We start from the raw sequence: 21,558 nt of genomic DNA on the forward strand, positions 1-21,558 counted from the left end.
CCTGAAAAAGCTACTCTGTCTGTAAAGTTTAAGACAAAGAGCATTTAAAGGAAAACCACCCATTGCCATATAGATCACACGGACGCTACGTTTCCCTCCCTGTATAACCTGATTTCATGGTCACGTTAGAATGTGTGTGAACTGTCTGGGAAGTTGTGACTACGAGAAACGAGAAGCAGCCCCCGAGTTTCACGGTTGTAAGTGATTGGGCTTAGTTCGGCACCAACGTGTTCTTCTTGCCTTTTGTTTTTGCAGGCGGCTGTTTTAAGATTGCTCACGTACCGCGTTATTTATCGCAGCTTTGATCACATGGAAGCGATCAGTGGAGGCGTAATTGAGTTTGAAGTGTAGTAGGTAGCCTGGAGGGCAGAGAAGCAGACTGGTTGATGGAAATGAGGTGCGATGGCCTTGAGCATTGGATTTAAACAGAGACCCATGTTGTTGACATTAGCACCTTATGTCTCGTGTTGTTAGGTGTCATAAATCTGTGATTGATGTCTGTTCCAGGAGTTTTTTCTATTATGTAGCAGACACTTTTTTTCTTAGTAATTGGCGGTTAAAATAACATGTCGGGACACCTCAAACTTATTTCTGGATGACGGCTTAACCACAGAGCAACAATTCTTGTGTTTTACACTGCGTTAGCATTTATTTTAAGGGTGAAACCATAAGTTTGACGGGTTACGAACAAACTTTATTCCCAAAAGAAACTAAATGAATGATGGTTTGAACACTGTCGCCCTTTCTTTTCATTGATAAATGCTCATTGTAAAAGTGCAATAGTGAACTCCACCCTGTTTATTGTTTTCTTCTATTGGGACACCGTGTCGTGCAAGTTCCCACTGACCTGTGTGGCCTTCTTTGACTTAAGTTAGTGTATGTTTTTTAAGTTTTGTGGGCATCGCCTGCTAGCAAAAGCCAGCTCTAATAACAGAACACGTCTTGTGGAAGCATTTCATTCTGGTCTTTTGAGGCTACTGATGGTGGAAAGTTTGTTATTTCTCTTCTTCTATGGTGGATGTCCTGTGAGGCTAATAAGCCATCATGCTCTCATTATGAGGAACTCACTCCACAAAAATCTGACATTGACTGCTCCTATTTTAGATCACCAGTGACATTTTCTATTGTTATACTCTCTAGTAGTCGCTGTATAAATATCTTAAATGTATTTTCTTGTCTTACTTCATAATGATAAGTTGAAGCAGAAAAATTGTAGTTCTGAAAAGTGAAGCCGATGCTGAAGTGCCTTAAACTTGCATTCTCTCTAATGTCCACCAGGGGGCGACTCCTCTGGTTGTATAGAAGTCTATGAGAAAATGGCTCTACTTCTCTCTTGATTTATTACCTCAGTAAACATTGTAAACATGAGGTTATGGTCTCAATCTGTAGTTTCAAGTCTTCTTCAATACAGCATGATGTTCATTTAGTAAATTATGGTCCATTTAGAGTCAAACAGACCATAAGGGTATGCTTTAGGGCGGGGCTACTGTGATTGACAGGTCCCTACCACGGCATTGTCCGGACTACGTCCACTTCTTAAATACAGTCTGTGCTATTGCCACTTTAAGAAGACCACCACAACAAAAAACATGTTTGATGTATTAATTTATGCTGTACATGATGTACATGTGTCAGTTTGTTTTGGAACAGAGTTATTCATATTGTGGGTAAAAGTATCACTGTCAGCGTTTCAGACGACTCGTAGCCTCGAGGTTCAACACCTTCTAATGTGCTGAATAATCACTCTTCAAACTGAACATCACCTGTTGAAGTATAAGTGTAATAATTGCACGTTCAGACACATTTTAAACGATTCTCCAGACTATCGCATCTCAATGCTGCAGTTTTTTACGGATATATGACAAAATAATTGCAGTGAATAAATCTTGAGTTAAGTTTCTGACAGCGGGGCGGTTATGGAAATCGGCTACGTTTTGGATAAGGGATGACACGGTAATGTGAACCTATGTGTCTGGGTCATGCTGCCCTAATTAAGGAAAATAAACCACAGAGGCCCTACAGATTTACGGCTGAATTAGAGAATCATTATATCCTCAGACAGGACTGTGCATCAACCAACCTCTGTTTACTCTCAGCACAGCAGAGCTTCTCCGAACGCAACCTTAGATAAACAGGCCTGTTGAGTTGCAACATGTTTAAACGACTGCGTGGACAATAAGCTGTAATTGCTCCAAAAAAAAGGGGGTATAATTGTTGCTCTTGTAAGAGATCCTCTCTATTGGCAAGCGTTTGATTTGGGCGCCGTGACTTTTGTTTTTATAGGTGCATTTGAGTGATTCAGATGAGCTGTCCGTCAGCGGGACAGCGGCAGAGCCAGCGGCTATCATGGATCTGGCCTCAGCAGCTAAGCTCCGAAATATTCTCCTCTACGGCATCCAGCTTCATCAGTCAAAGGTAAGCTCTTTGTCGTTCCTCGTCTTTCTTTTCCTTCTTCCTGATGTTGACGGGAGTCGCTGTGCTGCGAGAGGCCAAACAAAACAGAATGGTTAATGTCTTTCAAGTGTCTCGTTCCAATGACTTGTTATGCTTTTATGCTTCAGGCGAGGTTGTCTTTTATCACACATGTGTGAGCGTGTTTGGACGGGTGTGTCTTTTTTAAATTTTTTAGATGAAGGAGCGGGAATAAAAGTGTCCCCGCAAGTGTGATTAAGAGGGCGGGATATCAACTTTTCACCTTCCGCCGTTCGTGTTGTGTAGTATTGTTCCAACTGAACGCCAGAGGGTTGAAAAGGATGCAGAGGCACTTTAGGTCTAAAGCAGCTCAACCCACCGCATGTGTATTGTAGGTCGAACCCAGGCGGCAACCTCCGGTTCTCCCGATAGAAGCCGATGCGGAAGTGTCTAAAAACGTGCATTCTCTCTACTGACCAGCAGGGGGCGACTCCTCTGGTTGTATAGAAGTCTATGAGAAAATGACTCTACTTCTCTCTTGATTTATTACCTCAGTAAACATTGTAAACATGAGTTCATGGTCTCAATCTCTAGTTTCAAGTCTTCTTCAATACAGCATGATGTTCATTTAGTAAATTATGATCCATTTAGACCATAAAGCAGGGTATGTTTTAGGGCGGGGCTTACTGTGATTGACAGGTCGCTGCCTCTACCAGAGACGTACACGGCCTCTCTACGTCACTCCTCCGCATTCTAAATATGTCACTTCCGTTCTTTGGTGACAACATGGCGACGACTGTAATCCAAGATGACGACCGAACTCGAGGCTTGAAAACGTCCACTTCTTATATGCACTCTATGGGCGAACCTCCTCAGTTACGCTGTGTGTCATGGGAATCTGCTGCTGAGGGACCAAGTGTGCGCCGGAGTCATCGGGGTGGATGCGGTTGACCTGAAATCCACAACTGACTGCTCAGTAATTATAGGATTATATAAAATGTAATTATTCATCCAGTGCAGTGAGAGGTGTCGGGATTCTTGCTACCACAGCCGTCAAGTCAAATCACAACATTTGGGCCAGACGTGCGGGGCGAACCCGAAGACGGATGCTGAATATTCATTGTGTTGTTGGCCTTCAATGTGACATCCATCATGATTTATGTTCACGTCTGACTGCAGCAGTGTGATAAATGAGGTTTCTTGGCAGCTGCGTCACTTCACAAATCAACTATATCAGCCCGTGTGCCTCAGGCGAGGCGATGCCGGCTTTACTCTCTGCTGCAGAAGAGAACGGTGAGCTGAAGGAAGCTCTGGTCAGTGAATCTGCATCATGCGTTTTAAACTCGATATCACAGCGTCGCCTTATTAAAATGAGATGTTTTGTATTCTCGATAGCGAGGCACGGCGCTGCTGGCCCACATGTGGGTTTGATTCAGCTATCGGATGTTGGACATCATGGTTTTCCTCTGAATTATGGAACTAATGCTGTTAATTAGTCATCCTGCTTGGACGGAGAAAAGGGGAAGGGAGTGGACGGAGATAATGCGTGTGTTCACCATGATAAAATGCTTATCGTTATGAGATAGTGGAGCAGTAGAATACAGGCTTGTATAAATCACTGTTCGTTATTTGTTATAATGAGGATAATTCTTCCCAGATGGCCTTATTCATACTTGCGGGGATGCCTGCCAACACTTCCTCTGTCAGCCGTACACTATATATGAATATTGCCTCACAAAGTTTGTTTTATTTCTTTGGCTTTGATTAAAAAAAGATCTGACGGCAGGCAATAATGCACACAAAGCAAACATTTTCATGCAATCAGTCTGATTGGTGAAAGATGCTTTTTAGTTTTTGTCCACAGTGTTTGTTGTTTTAGTTAAACCAGCCCTATGTAAACCGTAAACATCTGATGAGATGGCGCTGTGATTATATGAGCAGCAATGTAACTGAGGCAGATATTTATAATTAAATTCAAAATGTTCAACATCCAGTGGGATGAGGTTACGTTCAGATTGGGCACATGAAGGCATGTCGTGTGTTTTCCCCACGACAAAACACATATTCTGTTCCCTACAAGGAAAGGTCATGTTTTGCTGTTTGGAAGTCTTTATAAAGAGGAAAAAACATTTGGTTATGTTGCTGTTTTCAACATGTGTTCTTCCTGTGACATTTGACAGTTCACTCGGTATCAATAAACTCAATTAAGATGTTACTTCAATACTGTAGTTTAAAATAAGTTTTATTTTCCCCCTTTATCTGTGTGTGTGTGGCTTTGTGCACTTGTGTGTATGTGTACCAGCTTCAGCACTACTGAGAATGAAATGACAAAAACCCAAAGTCAATCTGTGACTCTCTCCACATCATTATCCTTATCATGTATCATCCACCAAATTAGGGCTTTTCCCCTAAAAGACCCAAAGTTGACTCAACATTTTTTATTTATTTTTTGCTGTGCCATTGTACACAAAGCAGTGCAGGAGCAACAACACGGTAAGGCCTTCACACACCGGGGGCGTGACGAATGAACGACAATTTTAAATACTCGCCTGTGAATATTATATGTCTAGGGCTTTTATTGTGAAAGGTAATAACGGAAAGAGTGGCTGTGGTCTGCGGTGCCTTTGTCAAGGTTGAAAAGAGTAATAAAGTTTGCCGTCTTGATTCAGACTGCAGAGCATCTCAGGCGCAATTTAACCAGTTCTGCACAACGTGATTGGTTAATGTCTTTATTTGCGATGCATCATTTTGCCACTTTTTCGTCTCATAATATTCGTCTTCTGTGTGAAAGTGTGCATGTCGAAAACAACACTTCGAAACCACCCCCTGGTGTGTAAAGGCAATAATCTTGAGTGTTTATATACATCAAAGGGATCATGTTTCAATTGAATTACACTTTCTGAGATCAGGTTTGAATCCCAGTGAGTGTCTTACATAATATAATCACTACTCACAATGCTTCATAATACTTCATTCACACTTCACTGAAAGAACAAGTTAGTTGTGAATCATCAGGCGGCCATTGTATGAACACTGAACTGGGTAAATGTAATGAGAAATGTGCTCCGTTTTAAGCCGGCCTGTTTGAGGCGTTATGTCTTATGAATGAATGAATGTTTACTTTTCTGGATTTAACTGCAAAGTTACCAAGACATGCTGCTGCCAGTATATCATATTTTAATATTATAACCAGAGCTGCATGTCACTGGAAATATTTAGAATCCAGCAAAACATTTTCCGAATTAAAAAATGAGTCCACGTCCCAAAGCAATAGCTGTTCTTGTGTCTCCGTGTTTATGTTTTCAGGCAACAGTCTAAAGGTGATTTGATTTTTAATGCAACTAGACGAGCGTTGTTGGCCGTCCTTTTAAAGCTGCTACGAGGAACTTTTAACTGGTTATGAAACAGTCTTGATTTAATCGTGATGCCTCGATATGAACTACATGAGTAAACAAGACCATCATTGAGAATATTGGCTATTTCTTAACGCTTGTCATCGGTGCCACTGGTTGGGTTCTGGCGAAATCGTGCAGGTTCACCAGAAACTGACAGTATAACAAGGTATGACATAAATACTTTGTATGTTTTCCTTTTTCTTTTTTATACAAAACCTTGTTAAAGATGTTCAGCCATAAACTCCGAGTCCCTTTCGTTCCTCCCTAAATGATTTCATTCTCTGCTCTGACACGACTGCTTGCTGTCAACTGGACACCAGTGAGAAGAACACCCGTTTAGAACATTCATGTTCCCCTTGCCTCTCGTTATGCATCACTCTGAGGAATTACTGGACGCGCCCACCTCTTCGGAAAAGTACGGCCATTTGGCCAATCTAATTTTAACCTCTGACAGTGTGAATGCATGAGCGCATGGAACAGCGTTCGTCGCAGAGAGGTTGGGAAAACGATCCACCTCATTGACCTTTAGTGGTGTCTTTTTGGATAAAAAAGTGGATTCCCTGAAACGAGGCCTGACTGTGGTTTCACGTTATTCAAAGTAACACTGAACCGCTGGGGCAGAGTGCATCCAGCAGCGCGTCGCCGTGCGTGCCGCTTCGCTTTGTGGAGAGAAGAGAGGGAAATGGAGTCACGGACAATAAACAGCGGCCTCTCTGGAAAAAAAGGACGTGTGATCAAAGCACTTCTATAGAGCCTCTTTCCGTTTGTGTTGTTGCCTCTGCGAAGATGCCCACGAGCCAAACATCAGGTGCAATAATGTGTGAAAACATCAAACCTAAAGACGGTGGCTGAGGATACGCAGACACCGGATCCTCATAAACTGACTCGATGTTGTGAAAACGGTGACGGTATACGCTATCAGTGTCTGCCGTGGCGATAGGAAGTGTCATCGGATCCCTCCTCGCACAGGGTCCCGGCGACTTGTCATCCGCTGAAAAGGGACTTGTCACAGTGATATATGGGTGTTGTAATCCCTGCAGTGAGAGCCCTGATGTTTACCCAACCCCATATTTCCTCCTCCTCAAAGAGCCCGGACCGGGAATCCTAAACCTGAGAAGAGATTAGTCGGCCAGGGAAGAAAAGAGAGGGAGAGAAAGGAGAGGAGGGAGGAAGGGGGGGAGGAAGAAAAGGAGAGGACTCTATAGGTCTATTCTCCTCTACCTGTTCAGATCTGGGTCTGAAAGGCAGACAGGTGAAACCAAACACGACCCCGTGAAGCTCTTGCGGTGACACTCGTGGAGTTGCACCCTTGCCGGGGTCAAGGGAGATCAGGGAAGTCTGTCGTCCCTGTGGCTTCAGCACACTCCAGACTTTTCTTAGGCTAAATCTGCCAGTTGTCCTCTGCTGAATAAAAGATCATAATGGGGAGGCACAACATTGCATGAAAGGAATCAGAGGCTACACAAAATATTAACTAAAGGGCTAATTTGATGCTACCGCTAGCTGTTGGGGCTAGTTCTGTCCTGTAACAAACATACGTTAGCATATCAGCTACATTACCATTTTCATCGTATCCCAGCCGCGGGGCTAACTCATATTGTCCTTTATTTGGATGTTGAGTTCGTCGATGCTGTGTTTCTCACACAATATTTGGTGTGTAAACAAATTGATGAGATGTTCCGCCATTTTGGCAGAATGCTACCTGGAGCTAAACCCGGAGGTGTTACATCACATGAAACATTTCATGGGCGGAAAATCCGCTGAAATCGAGGTCCGTCCGACTATTTTTTCCCCTCCACGAATATTCCCCAGAGGTGTAAAAGCATTCATAAGAATCCACAAATCAGCTTTTTGTAAATTTGCAGGTGAATTTTTCAAACCAAAGTCTGTGCTCGGTGTGAAACGCCTTTAAGAGTCTCAAGCTTCAGCCTCTGCGAGGCTGTACTTCAGCTAATACAAGCACCAGGATACGAACAACCTCACAATGACGATGTCAACATGCTGACGTTAAGCAGGTATATTAATGGCGATGTTTACCATCTTAGCTTAGCGTGTTATTAGCATGCTAATATTATTTGCTAATAAGCACTCAGAGTACTGTTGAGGCTGATGGAAACGTCATTCATTTTGCTGATATTTGGTCATAAAGCAAAGGAATAGACCCATTTAAATGTTGACCCGTTGGTGCAAGATGAAAAGTAAAAACAATTTATCCTGAGGGGGACACAGATGTCAACCTCATAGTGGCGCTAAAGAAAAAGTAATTAAACATGAATGTCTGTACCAACTGTTGTCCCAAACTTTATATCGTGGATTTGGAGATATTTCACTGTAAAAAGTAAGACTTTGTCCTGCTGGTGGCGCTAGATGAAGTCTGCGAATCACCAATGTCAGTAGAATTCATCATTTGGGGACCATGCATGTATGTACAATGTTTCATCTTAATCCATGCAATTGTTGATGAGATATTTGAGTTTGAACCAAAGTGTTGGACCGACTTGACATTTCTCTCCCTACGATAGAGCTATTACGGCTCAAAAGAGTGTTTGAGTGACTTTATAAAGTCATAAACAATGATTCACTGCAAAGTTCCATAACCGAAATCTGGGCCTTTTAGGTAATTCCCGTAAAATGAATTACGCACTCCTGGGGAATTTTCTAAATGAAGCGCCAGGGGAAAATTATTTCTCCAGAGGTCTTTGTCCACTTTCTCACACTACATCTATCAGGAGACATACGCAGCTTATCCCGTTCAGCTCCAGCATGGCAGACAGGTGAAACCCTACACAAGCAGCCGAGTCTCTTGCTGTGACACCCGTGTATTCGCACCCTGGCGGGGTCAAGATCACGGATGGCTGCCGTCTCTGCTGTCTCAGCACACTCCTGACCTTTCTCCTGAGTAAATCCAACAATTGTCTTCAGATGAATCAGTGACCGGTGTCATATTTTCTGGGATGAATTAGTGTTTGAACCTTTAATGTGCTCTGAGAGTCTTATCGTCATTCCGATGTCTAAAAAAAGAGGCGATCTCTACTAATGCGATTACTAAAACGCATGCATTAGCCTCTTTGGCTAGTCTAGTCTGATTGACAGCTGAGGAGAAATTTAAAGAAAGGAGGAAAAAACACTTAACAGAATGATTGTTTGATAAGTTAAAGCAAAACATTGCAGAAAGCAGCAAAGATCAGAAATGGCGTGGCATTTCGTGTTTCTTTCTTAGTGTCCAACATCCACCCGGCCCCGTCACACAGTTTTTCCCCTGCTGTTTGCCTAAGTACTTGCCTTTTTTCTAACAATTATGTCTTTACATTTTATCTAAGATCCCCCCCCCCCCCTGGAAATGTGGACGAGAGCACTTGGCTCCCTCTGTAGAATCCTGACATCTCCATACAGACAGAAGCCCGAGGACCCCCCCACCCACCCACCCACCCCTCCTCAGTGATGTATCTGTAGAGTGTTAGGGTCAGAGCCCTGGGAGAGACTCGCACTGCCACAACATGTGCAGGATATCAAGCTTGATCTGCCACGCTGAGAGCGCTCCAGATGTGTGTCGGTATGTGTGAAACTTGACCGCCGGAGTTTGGCTCAAGGAATTAGACGTACTAAAGCGGTGTTTACTCAGCTTTGATTTCTTAGATTAAAGAAGACCAGCGAGCGCACTGTTCGGGCTGATACGACTTGACTTCGACTCTTACAGACAATTTGGAAATGACATTCCAAGAGAGAATTAGTGTTACAAACAGAGACGGTATGTTCTTATGGAGGATTAATGTGAGCCAGCTCTTCACAATTGGTTTGTAAACATTCAATCACTCAGAGAACAGGCAAAACATACGTGTATGTTTGTTTTGCCACTTGGTTTTGAGCTTTTTCTGACCACCCACAGGAGTCCTGGTTCGAGTTTTCCTCCAGCTCTTCGTTTTTTGTCGTGGGTGAGCCCGGCTCTGCAGGGATTACGCTTTCATTCAACAGGCCTCATCTAAGATTGTTTTTGCGGGCGCTCACCTTCCTGCTCAGCTTGTGCTTTTGTTTGCAGGGACCTCTCGGTACACATGCTTGTCTGATTGGGTGTGGTGAAAAATAGCTGCGGAATAGCACACAGTGGATTCAGACCAGGGAAAACACCACCAGATAGCCCAAAACGCTGGTAGAACTTTAACTAAGGCTGGTACATGTATTTGCTCCTCCAGTCACTTGGAGGGCATGTACATATTGTACTTTAAATCCTTGTCTGCAACAAACGGAAAGATGTGGCAGAACCCAAAATGGAGTCCAAAATATGTAGCTGAAAACATTTGAGGCGCAAAATAGGCAATACAGTAACAGAGTCTTGGTTGATATTTGATCAGCGCCACCTAGTTTAACAGTTTGATCTGAGTTTTGCGAGCCTGCTGCCTTTGCGATGGACGGACCTCATTTTCATAAAGTTGAGGCTGTTGATCAGTCAACACTCACCATCATGCAAATCTGCGCTCAAGCGCTCCGTGTGAACTGTTCAGAGACGCAAGCTGAGAGGCTCACTAATGCATCGCAGACACATTCCAGATATCTAGCAGGCTAAATATCTGGACCTATTGAGGAGTCTTCTTGGGAGCGCGAGAAAACGTGGTTCGGGGACCAGACACACTCATTGGGGATTCCTCCTGATGAAAGACCCTTGTCGCCGGTCAGTCATGGAAAGACGACTACAAGACTCCAGATTACAAGACGGCAAGTTGTCTGGTGTGAACAGTACAGATATCTGATGACTTTGAAAGTTTTGTAGTGTGAACTTGGCTCACACTATTGACCACGTCTGATTGGCATGGTTTAAAGGTTACAAACCGCAAACACAAAGCGTCCACATGGTCATGGTAATCATTTAGCCGGATTTTGTGCTTGAGTTATAGTTCAGCCATTGACACGACCCCCGCAACACTTAACGGATGTATCACGCGTGATGGGGCAGCGTCCTGCTTTAATCGAATTCGCCACAGTAAATGTTTCACTTCACTATGTGAACTTCACTATGAGCGACGATTGGCTCCACGTGGTGAAGGAGGAGGGGAACACCAGCTACAGTGTAGCTCACAGAGTGGCCTCAAAGCCATACAACCATAAATTCAGCTTTTGTTTGTTGGCTCGATGCATAACCTTTGGAAATTTTGGGATAGTAAACGGTACCGAATCAGACTGAAAGCAAAACTCAACTGGAAGTTTATAAAATTATAAATAACCAGATTTCAAGGTAGGATTCAAGAACGTAAATCTGCTCTGGTATTTAACGTCCTTAAATGAATCTTCAGGTCATGAAGTGTCATGTGAAATTGATTTTCCTTCACAGTTTCTCGTAGCGGACCCTTCTGGTTCTCACACTACATCTGTCAAGCCACACGGCCAGCTTTATCCCCCTAATGTTTAGTCTGCGGTACACCGATATTTTGACAGCAGTACAAAAACACAGTGTTGCACCTATGTTTGTATGTTTGGCTCACGGCCTGCTGCGATTACGATCTTGTGCTTGTGTTAAGCATGGAAGTGAGGGCACTAGGCCTAGGCCAGGACGTGCATTGCTGAAAACCCAGCTTTTAATAAATGTCTTGTTTTGTGAAATACTCCTGCACCTGCATCTGACCTCAGATGGCCTGGGATAGAGACTGTATTTGGCTTCCCTTGGTTTCTTGTAAGTGATACAGTGTGATAAGTAACTGAGGCATCAGTGGAGGGTGTGTGCATTTTTGGGTCCCTTTCTCACCGCATGTGGGATTTGGTATGTCCCAGTTCATAAATCCCACCCATGCCTTCATGCTTTCATACCTCCTCAACTAAAGAGCCATTGTTCCGCTTACTGTTTTGAGGGATGTCTTTCGGCGAGTTGAATTCAAACAAAGTTATCTCTCACCAGAGCATGTTTTAGAAATAAGTTGTCACTGAGGGGATGCAGTGGAGATGCAGACCCCCCTCGATGTCCCATTCTTAGCAGGGTTTGAGTCATCTGCGGAGCAGAAAGAGAAGTCGTACATTGGACGTGACTAACAAACTGCTCTGTTTGCCCAACGGATGCCCCTAGACAGGATATTTTGGAAACCCGTGTTGAAAGAGCTTTACCAGTGTACCGTGAAAGGGTTGTGTGGCAGCAATTGTTCCCTCAATGGGGTCTGAAAAGCGGTTATCAATGAAAAGCTTGCTTTTTCTATGGCTGGAAAGTCTGAGGGGAACTCACAAAAGTAGGGTGGGATACAGACGTATTCATTTTCCTCCATTATGATCTCTTTCAGATGAAGTGAGGCAGAACGACACGGGTATCTAAAGTACAGACATTCAGCCGGTGACTAAATACCTTGCACAAATTCAATAAAACACATTCCCAGAAGTACGAAATAATGCTCACGTCTCTGTCGTCTCGGTCAACTTCAGCTCTCAGTCTTTCGGTTGGGATCCAAGCTCATTTTTATATTTATGGCTGAACTTTCAGAGTAAGGGTGATGAATACTCTGAAGGTTGTTAAGCTCCAACGGTAGATTTTAAAACGGACTGGATCTAAGTGTGTGGAGGTATTTCCTCCTCTCTGTGGACTTTAATGTATCGCAAGTACCAGAGGAGTTATTGATCCCCTTTGTCTATTTTCCCCCAACAGGAAAGCTGCAATACTTTTCCTCACTACAAGTACTTTTACTTGCTATATTTGAGGATATATTGCTGCTAATAACTATTGACTCATACTTTATTCATCACATTGAATTGTGGCTCAATCATTACAAACTCATGCTGTGAAGCCAAATATTATCCAAACCCACAAATCTTTATTTACATTCTTTAGTGGAGAAAGTTTCCAATGATGCCAAACATGTCGCACTGAATTTTGGGGACAATGCATATAAAATCATGCATAAGACTTCTAGAATATTTCCAGCCACAATGACATGGAGTCTTGGGTTTGAATGTTTCCTCGTATACCTTCGATGAAAAGCTGGAACAAGCAGCTCAAGACTCAATATGATGCTGTCAGAGTGGAATGACGGATCCTGAAAGCTGCTTAAGGGGAAATAAAAAAGGGGACATGGATGTGAAGGAGTTAAATGCAGGACTTTTACTTGCAATTGTGTATTTTTCTCTCCGTGGTATTGCTCCATCAATCTGCCACCATTCTTCATTGCACCAAATGAGTCTCTGCAGCACCCTAGCGGTGTTAAATGTGCGTTCTAATCAGACTTTTGGACCGGCCAGTAATTGGACCTGTTGCCCTCTTCACTCTTTGCAGTTTCGCCCCGAGCTACTGCCTGTCTTCAGTGATACACGGAGGGGAGCGAGGGCAGCAGGACCACAATACCCACTCAGGGGACGAGCTGTCAGAAGCTCTGAAACACTATCCCCTCTCCGACCAAGGCGCTGGCTGTTTTTGAGCAGTATTGTATAGCTCGGGATTCAACGCGCAGGTCATTTCGGGAGAGTTTTTTCCGAGAAATTACTTCATCTATTAAAAGGGCAGGAGTCAGGGTAACGCGCAGTTCATGTTCGGTGGATTTAGCGTTACAGACGCCCAGAGTGGAGAATGCTGCCTGGCCTTATTGCTAGTAATGATGCTGCCCTCAAGTGGATGCTACAACTATTAGGACTGCAGCACCCTCATGTCACAGGCAAAAACACAGGGATAGTAAAAGAAAGAAAAAGGCCATAAAAACTTTCTAAATGCTCTTGGCCACCTTGGTTATGGTAGCTGGTGTGACTCTAACAACTCTTTCCAGTTCTCTTGGCTCGGGCTCAGCGCCAAGCTTTTCCATAAGCTGTTTTTCAATTAGGACCCAGCGCTCTTGGCGTTTCATGAAGGGAACAGAAGTGGAAGCCCTCAGCAGCAGCAGTCCTCGGGGCTGAGGGATCTCGGGAGAGTGACAGAGGCGTACAAATTGTCACCGTTAAAACGTCCTAATTGCCTGAAACCCATAAAGCTTCAAAGCAGGTTCTTCTTGTGTGGCAGAAAGTGCCGCTGCGCGCTCCTCTCAGGCGGAGAGGCTGATTGCATCTGTGGCATTAAAGAGAGAGTTCGAGGATCGCTTATTGTGTGTGGTCCGCTAGTCCTGCCCTGTTATTTCCCCCCCCCCCCCCCCCCCCCCCCCCCTTTTGCTGTGCGTTTCAAAGACCTGTCGCCTCACGGCTTGTCAAAATCCTCCCTTTTAAACAGTAAGCAAAAATAGAAGCTAATGATTGAAGTTCCATTCCATAAACTTGTGGTTCGCAGTTTGGAATAACAAGGCTGTTGCATGTGTTTGTACATTCATACACATGGGAGTGATTGAGAGCGATTTGCTTTTAGTTACTGCCCAGTCAAATGATTATATATTGCATTGTTTATGTATTGAAACCATGCTGTCACTTAATTTCATAATATGACTTGTCTTTTGGACTGGTATTTAGGTTCTGTGTGCACGAAGAATATAAAACCGAACACCCCTAAAGTCCCCAGACCTCTCTCCAGCTATGACTCGTATCCACTGGTATTTTCCCCTGTGATACCAGTTCATATATTGTTTGCGAACAGTCTCTATTTTTAAATGTGAAATCTGTCAAGAGAAACTATATAAATGTCATGTAGGCCACCAAGGGATTGGACGCGTCGGTAATCGATGTAGCAGAGGCTCTGCTGTCAGTGGAAACAAAAAAAAAATAAAGTGTTGTGTTTCAGAAAATGTAAATGCGTCGCTTTCCCGTTCAACATGGCACACATTACCGGTGATAGGCCTTCCACTAATGTGAATAAATGATGATACTTTTGGCTCGGACACCCTTTAAGTAGGGATTTGTGGCAGTTATTCATTATGAAGTGGAAAGTTAGTTCCCCTTATGTCTGATAATAGGTAGGTGAATCTCGTAAAAACGAGCACTTTTAGAGTAGACTAAAATAAAATTCCTTCTTGCGACTGCACTTAAGACTTTGGCACACGAAGATCTTTGTGTCTGTGGAACATAAGAGGATTAATTCCTCACCGTAAACAGGTCTATTAGCTCAAATAGCTCTATCAATCAGACTCTTCTGCTCGCGGTTTTCATCTCAAAGGCTCAGTTACGCTTTCGCTCCAGGTTTTATCTCATATGTGTCCAAACACCCAACTCCAGCTCTGTTCGTCTCAGCGCTGCGAACTGGTTTCTCCATCTCCAAGATTCTGCTGGAAGAGACACGGGGGGACAGAGACACTGGAAACGCTGGAGGAGATGGGCTGTGATGATCTGGAGACATGCAAATCCCTCCAGGATCACATTCCAGGGGTGCACATGTACGGGTATGAAGTAACTACCCACTCTCTTTCGTATGCGTGTGTGCTCTCTTACGTGTTCCAAAGCACGGTTGTTTAGCGAGCTGCTTTATTCCTCCTGGATGGATGCCCCCCCCCCCCCCCCGCCAACGGCAGCAAAGCCCGGGTCAGGAGGGGTACCAGCTCTTTTCTGTCAAGGCTAACTAGAACTGTGAGCGGTGATCAATCAGCTCACAAGCTCAGATAGATTTCTGCCTGAAAGCAGTTAGATATGCAAATATCTCTGAGGCCTCGGAGTTTGTTGCCATTCAGTAATTCTACCCCTTTTCTTCTGCTTTTTTTCTCCCCCACATTTGAAGCCTGAGTGGCAGTTGTGACTACTTAAAGCTGTGCCACCAGTCGATGAAGAGCTCAAGTCGTATTTGCGTTCCACTGTGCAGGCAACTACTTGATTTAATAATGCCGTTTTATGAAGCATGATTCATATTTCAAAGGCCGCATATCTGGGCTGGAAATAATTCAGCGCTCGGGCTTAGACGGGCTTAGAACTTTGATCCTCCTTGGTGATCTCGACTTGCTTTTTCTTATTTTCTCGTGTGTATTTCTTTGTTTTTTTTGTTCTGCCTGTAAGAAAACAGGCCTCTGTAATAGAGGCATTAGCTGTGGTTTGATTGCCGTAGCTGTCTTCAATATGCCCGAGACACCCGGCGTTCTCGTGACTTTCCCATCGTCCTCGTCAATGCACTTGGGTGGTAATCGACCGACGATCGTGCTCATCGCTATTATCATCCCCATGGCGTTTTAGCTCCTCCGAACACATGTAACATCTGAAATACTTTCCGTGAGAAGACGCAATTTCTTTTAGATAACAATCGGAGGAATGCTTTGATCTGATTGCCTATGGTGTAAACAATGAAAAGATGCAATTAGATCATTCTAGGACGCTTTGATTTCTCTCTGCGAGCTCCTCACTGATCATTGATCGCTGTTGAATCTTTGCATATTTTTGACGATATGTGGTAACGTTGTGCTATCAGCTGCTTTCTGTTGGCTGCTTACAGATGTACTGGATCTCCTCATACTTGTGATTAAGCCACAGAACAACGAGATGGGTAAATCCTAAAGAAAAACAGGAAAGCCTCACTGGTTTTCCTTCCCTCCATTTCCTTTGATTCTTCAAAGATTTAGCCAATTTTAGATCTAAAAAGCATATTTAAAAAAAGAAAAGATTGTAGAAGCTGACAGAGAATGCCTCTGGAGCTCATTCAAAGCTATCATATTTTGATTCCATCGTCTTTTTTCATTCCTCCTTGTTGCTTTAATCAACGAGGAGGCTGGAGTCGCTGATCTGTACTCCAGTTCCCCCCTTCAGTCGGTTTGGTGTGGAAAATCCGTGTCATCTGACTCCCCTCCTCCGCTGGTTCTGATTAGGGGAGGAGTGCTCCGAGAGTTCTGGATCCCGGGGTCTCTAGCTCCCATTAGCCACGGTCAGGCCCGATTCCACGCTCATCGCTCTCACACCTCGTCACATTCCCGTCCGGTTCCTGCACAGACTGCGCTGTTAGGAGCCGTCCGGTGAAGTTAGGCTGTAAGATGGAGAAAGGACGGAGTGAGAGAAAAGCTTATTTCTTCTCCTGGAGTTGATCACACACTCGCCTCCAAATGTGTTAAAACCGCTGACACATGGTTGTAATGCCAAAAGCATTTTGAAGCCAGACCTGAAGACATGTTGAATAGGATGTTCCAGATCACAAATCGCTATTTTGTCATTTCAGTAGGATTTACTTTTAATATACTTTTATGTTCCTCTCTGTGGATGTTAGGACATTAAAAGCTTTGTGAAAATCTCTCTTAAATTATTTTATTTCCCTCTAAGCAAACCTGCCGTTTGAGAGCTGGACGATGAAATTGATTACGGACCCAGAAGAGAAAGTGTCAGATTGGTCGGTGACGTCAAATCCAATCCCGTTTTTAAAGGATGATTACGATTAATACAACTTGGATCCAGTTGTCGTAGGTTTTGCCATAGTTTTGGTCTGTTTTGATAACACTGTACTCGCCAAAGTAAAAGGTATTTTTCACAGCAGATGTCTTTGACATCTCGTAGCAGCACAAGTAATAAAGGTCTCTGGTGTCGTCCATCCTGGCTCACTGTCATGACTTACTGGAACACCCAAATGGAAACGAGACGTTCTTACGGTCATTAGTTACACCTGCACTTTTCCTGCCACGACAGGTCAAAGTGACGGCTGTTAAAAGCGACTTTTTTTCCGAATGAAAGATCTGAATGCACGGTGACATCGTCAAAAATATGTCAGACGGGAACCTTCAAAGTTGAACAGTGAAATTATTACCCAAACTATGGATGTAGGCAGCAAGTCTATGAGAAAATGACTCTACTTCTCTCTTGATTTATTACCTCAGTAAACATTGTAAACATGAGTTCATGGTCTCAATCTCTCGTTTCAAGTCTTCTTCAATACACCATGATGTTCATTTAGTACATTATGGTCCATTTAGAGTCAAACAGACCATAAAGCAGGGGATGCTTTGGGGTGGGGCTACATTGTGATTGACAGGTCGCTACCACAGAGTTGTCCGGTCTGAGAGTTGTCAATGTATTTATCTTAGAACTTAAACACTTTCTCTGCGTCTTTTCAGTTTATGGAAGTTAATCGTAACATTTTGGTTGCCTAAAAATAAAATGCCTTATTCAGCATACTTACCTCCGCCCTCTCGTGTCACTTCTTGTTGCAAAGAAAACAAGAAAATACCGAACTCGAGGTTTCAAAACCGTAGTCCACAAACTTCTATATGTATTCTACGAGTTGTATGTGCAGTTTAGCTGTGAACTGTCTGTTTGAGTTCAAGGTGACGTTAGCAGTTCTCTCCTCTTAATTTATCTGATAACTGACAGAATTCTCAACTCGTGACATTTTGTTTCCATCTTCAGTCTGACAGTAATTGGCGTCACTCCAACAGATTTCCCGTGGCGCTGATGCGCTAATCGTTTTCCCCTCCGATCGTTTTTTTAACCGAGGAACCGATGTCACGATGCCAGACCAATCGGTCCACTTGGTGGAGATTTGTAAGCTACAGTAACCAGCCAAATAAGGTTATGAGTTCATCTTTTTAGTCTGGGACATGTAGCTTTAACCTCATCAAGTGCATATTTAAGACCCTTTTATACATATATTTTTTGGGGCAAAATCAATAAAAACAAGGACCCATTGTTAGAAACGTTGCTATGAATTTTCACAGTAAATCTGCCGAAGTTTTCTTTGTAAACTACATGCAAGAATTAAAATCTTAGCATACAATTAGTTGGCTAAAACTGTGGAAATATATAAAAAAAATAACAGACTTACCATTTAACTGATCATGTAGGTTTAATGTTTTATGAATGCAGAACTAATGTATATGAAACTATTTGCTCGTTGCAGAAACCAGAATCCATCCCAGGTCTTTCCTTCCCTTCTTCTTCTGTGGTTAAACATCTTGTTTTTGCCCAGTTCTCTCGAACCTTTTAAAAGTTTCAAGAAATGAAAATATTTTTTATATGTTGTCCCTCATGCATGCTGCTATACATCAAAAGCCTTATTAAAGTCCACCATCCATTCGTGCAAAAAGTCCAGGTAGAGCATGAAGCATAAATCTACGTGAGGAACAAAAAGTAAAGCTCCTTGAACTGCAGTGCCTTTGAAAAGATGGAAAACGGGTCATTCTTAGGCCTCATCAAGAAACTAAATCAAAGTAGGGAGTCGCTGTGTGGCCTGAGGAATGGAGTCAGGCGAGTGAAAACCATTAAAAGTGCATCGTGCAGGCGGCCTGCCGAGAACAAAAGAAGAAAGAGATGCAGAAGAGAGGAGTGACAAAACAACCACAACAGTAGAGTTTGCCTTGAAAAGAAACTTTTGTCTTGCGTGTGGTTCAGCGTAGATCTGTCCAATATCATGCACCATAGATCTCAAAGTAGGCCCTGTTGGTTCACAAGCTTCAGAGGACTTGACATCAACACAAATTTGGGAAAAGGGAAAGTTAATTGTGCGCCCCCCCCCCCTTTGGTAAATTGTTTCCATCTGTTGATTTGAACATACAATAACACGGGAGTCACGAGAGAGTCCTTGATTCCACAATCAGATCGCATGTGGTGAATTCAGTGTGTGCGGTGTGTGTGTGTGTGTGTTTGACCTCACAGCTCTTCTCTCATGAAGAGACGTCAGAGTTTGGAACCTTGCCCACTTCTTTTTTTTTTTTTAATCTACTGTTTGTGAGAGATGTTCGTGCAGCCAAACCCATCGATGACTCCTTCCCAACAGGCCTGTTCCTTACTTGTGCTGTTTCTACAAGTGGAGCAGCTAGTTTGAACTGGCTGCTAACGCTAACTGGATGCTGCTGGTGTACAAACACACGGATGACTCAGACGGGAGTCGTGACTAGTGGGAGAAAGGATAAACATGAACAAATGTGAATGTGCGTGGAGATGTCTCAGTTTGTTATTGCAGGAGTCTCTAGTGCTGAGCTTATGTAATGAGTGTCTGTCTGTAGTTTTACGGGTCCTCCTTGTCTCTCCTCCTCCTCCTCTCTCTCAGGACACAGAACGTTGGGAGAGGTCAGTATCGAGGGTCGCTGAGATCACGTCAGCCCTGATCCGGGAGAGGAGCCCCGCCCTGGTGGGACAGCTTCTGCAGGCCTGAAGCAGCAGGTTGTTATTTGGTGTTGGTCATCAGATCCCGCCGCTGTGTGACGCCCCCTCTGTGTCAGATACTGATGCACACGGCCCCCTCTAGCGTCTGTAGGACACAAAGCGGCCATCGCTCTGTGTTTTTATGTGCTTCAGTGTTTCCCCTGTTCGTCTCTCGGCTGCTGCCGGCAGGGCTGAGCCTCACACAGAGTCGACCGGGTGAACCGTGCGATTGGGCTGCATTGATTCAAAATCTGTCAATGCTGCACCTTCCTGCTGCTTTACAATGTCGTTTTGGGGAAAATGGGGCATGATGAATAAACAACACGAAAATGCTTCATACTCGAATGCAAATATTTCTTATTAAAACTATTTATACCGGCAGTGATGCGAGTATTAATGAAGACACCACAACACATACAATCAGGTGACGATTCAACACTATAAACACATTGAATAAACTACTGTATTGTGTCATAACCACTGCTTTTACCACTGGATGTAGTTCTTAATGACGACACTAATATGTAATATGGAGTTTATATTTTTTTACTCCATGAAAACTGCTTATTTAAAACAATAAATGGCATATTTGTCTTCTGCATATTGTACCGTACGAGTGTTTATTTCTGGAAATGTTCTTTTGATTTTTATTCAGAAATCACAAAATATTCAGATTTCAGTCTTTTCAAAAATAAACTTCCGTTTCCTCAGGAAGTTAGGTTTGGGCAACACGAGCATTTGGTTAGTTTTGGGAAACGATCGTGGTTGACGTTAACTTCACTGACTAACGACTCATGGGACCACGGAGTGATGAACGAGTCATGTGACTAGCTGATCACGTGACTCACGGGACCAACGAGTCACGATAAGAACGACTAATGTGACAAAATAAGTCAACTTTCTGTTTCACCCAGGTCACCTGATCAAAGTCCTGTGTTTGTTTGATGTTTACATAAACTTCAGAATATTCTTAACATGGATTTTAAAATAGGTGTTTCTCACAGCAGATCACCTGACCTCTCACCTGTCTGACCCTCATTACATAAACACAGAGGGCAGTGCTCACTCACTCTGGGCCACGTTGTTAATTACACCTAGACTTTTTAGATTTGGCTCTTGCTTTCTTTTTTCTTGAAATCTTATTTGGATAATTCCCAAAAATGTAGCAACATCAGCGATATTCATCTCATGTTGAAAGTAACATCTGAAATTTGAAATTTAGAACATTAATATCGTGGCAAGCGGCTGTTTGTTATGTAATGATGTAGTGGATGAATGGTGCCCTGAGCAGAGAATGAAGTCACTCTACCGGGGTGTGTGTTGTAATCTGAGTTTCTCTGCTTTGTTTACGTAGCCAGTCGTGTGTGTGTGTGTGTGTGTGTGTGTGTGTGTGTGTGTGTGTGTGTGTGTGTGTGTGTGTGTTACCGCTGGCATCGGCGTCCTCTCGGAAGCGTAACGCCCACCATCCAATTCCCCACCGAGCCAAACAATTTTAGCTCCGTCAGAAATGTTGCTGCTGTTAGCTGTTAGCTGTTAGCCGCCAGCTCAGCCGTCACCATGTTGAGAGCCATATAGAGGCAACCCCTCAATCACAGATTTGCTCTGAATTTCGAATTCAGCCCCTTTTTAATGAGCAGAATATCTTGTGATTACAGCTGTCAGAGGGATATAGTGGAGTAGAAAGTGCAATATGTTGAGGAGAAGTCGAAAATCTCATCAAAACTGAACTTGAATGAATTAATTTGAGTAAATGCACTTGTTCCACCTCTGAAGCATAACTGAATATGGAGAAACATTTGACTTTGTGTGTGCAGGTGACAGCAGCTGTCCTCGGGGT

General features: G+C 43.5%; 1 protein-coding gene across 1 annotated transcript in view; it reads left to right on the forward strand.

The window, feature by feature from the left end:
• Positions 1-20,322, forward strand: part of crppa (CDP-L-ribitol pyrophosphorylase A) — a 42,242-nt gene extending 21,920 nt beyond the window's left edge. The window contains exons 9-10 of the mRNA XM_076081279.1: positions 2,284-2,415; positions 19,627-20,322. Of these exons, the coding sequence (XP_075937394.1) occupies positions 2,284-2,415; positions 19,627-19,731 (237 nt within the window). The 3' untranslated portion in view covers positions 19,732-20,322. The remainder of the gene's footprint in view (positions 1-2,283; positions 2,416-19,626) is intronic.
• The last annotated feature ends 1,236 nt before the right edge of the window (positions 20,323-21,558 follow it).

The sequence above is a fragment of the Anarhichas minor genome, unplaced genomic scaffold, assembly GCF_050575085.1.
Source record: "Anarhichas minor isolate MPS153535 unplaced genomic scaffold, ASM5057508v1 ptg000079l, whole genome shotgun sequence".
Taxonomy (NCBI): domain Eukaryota; kingdom Metazoa; phylum Chordata; class Actinopteri; order Perciformes; family Anarhichadidae; genus Anarhichas; species Anarhichas minor.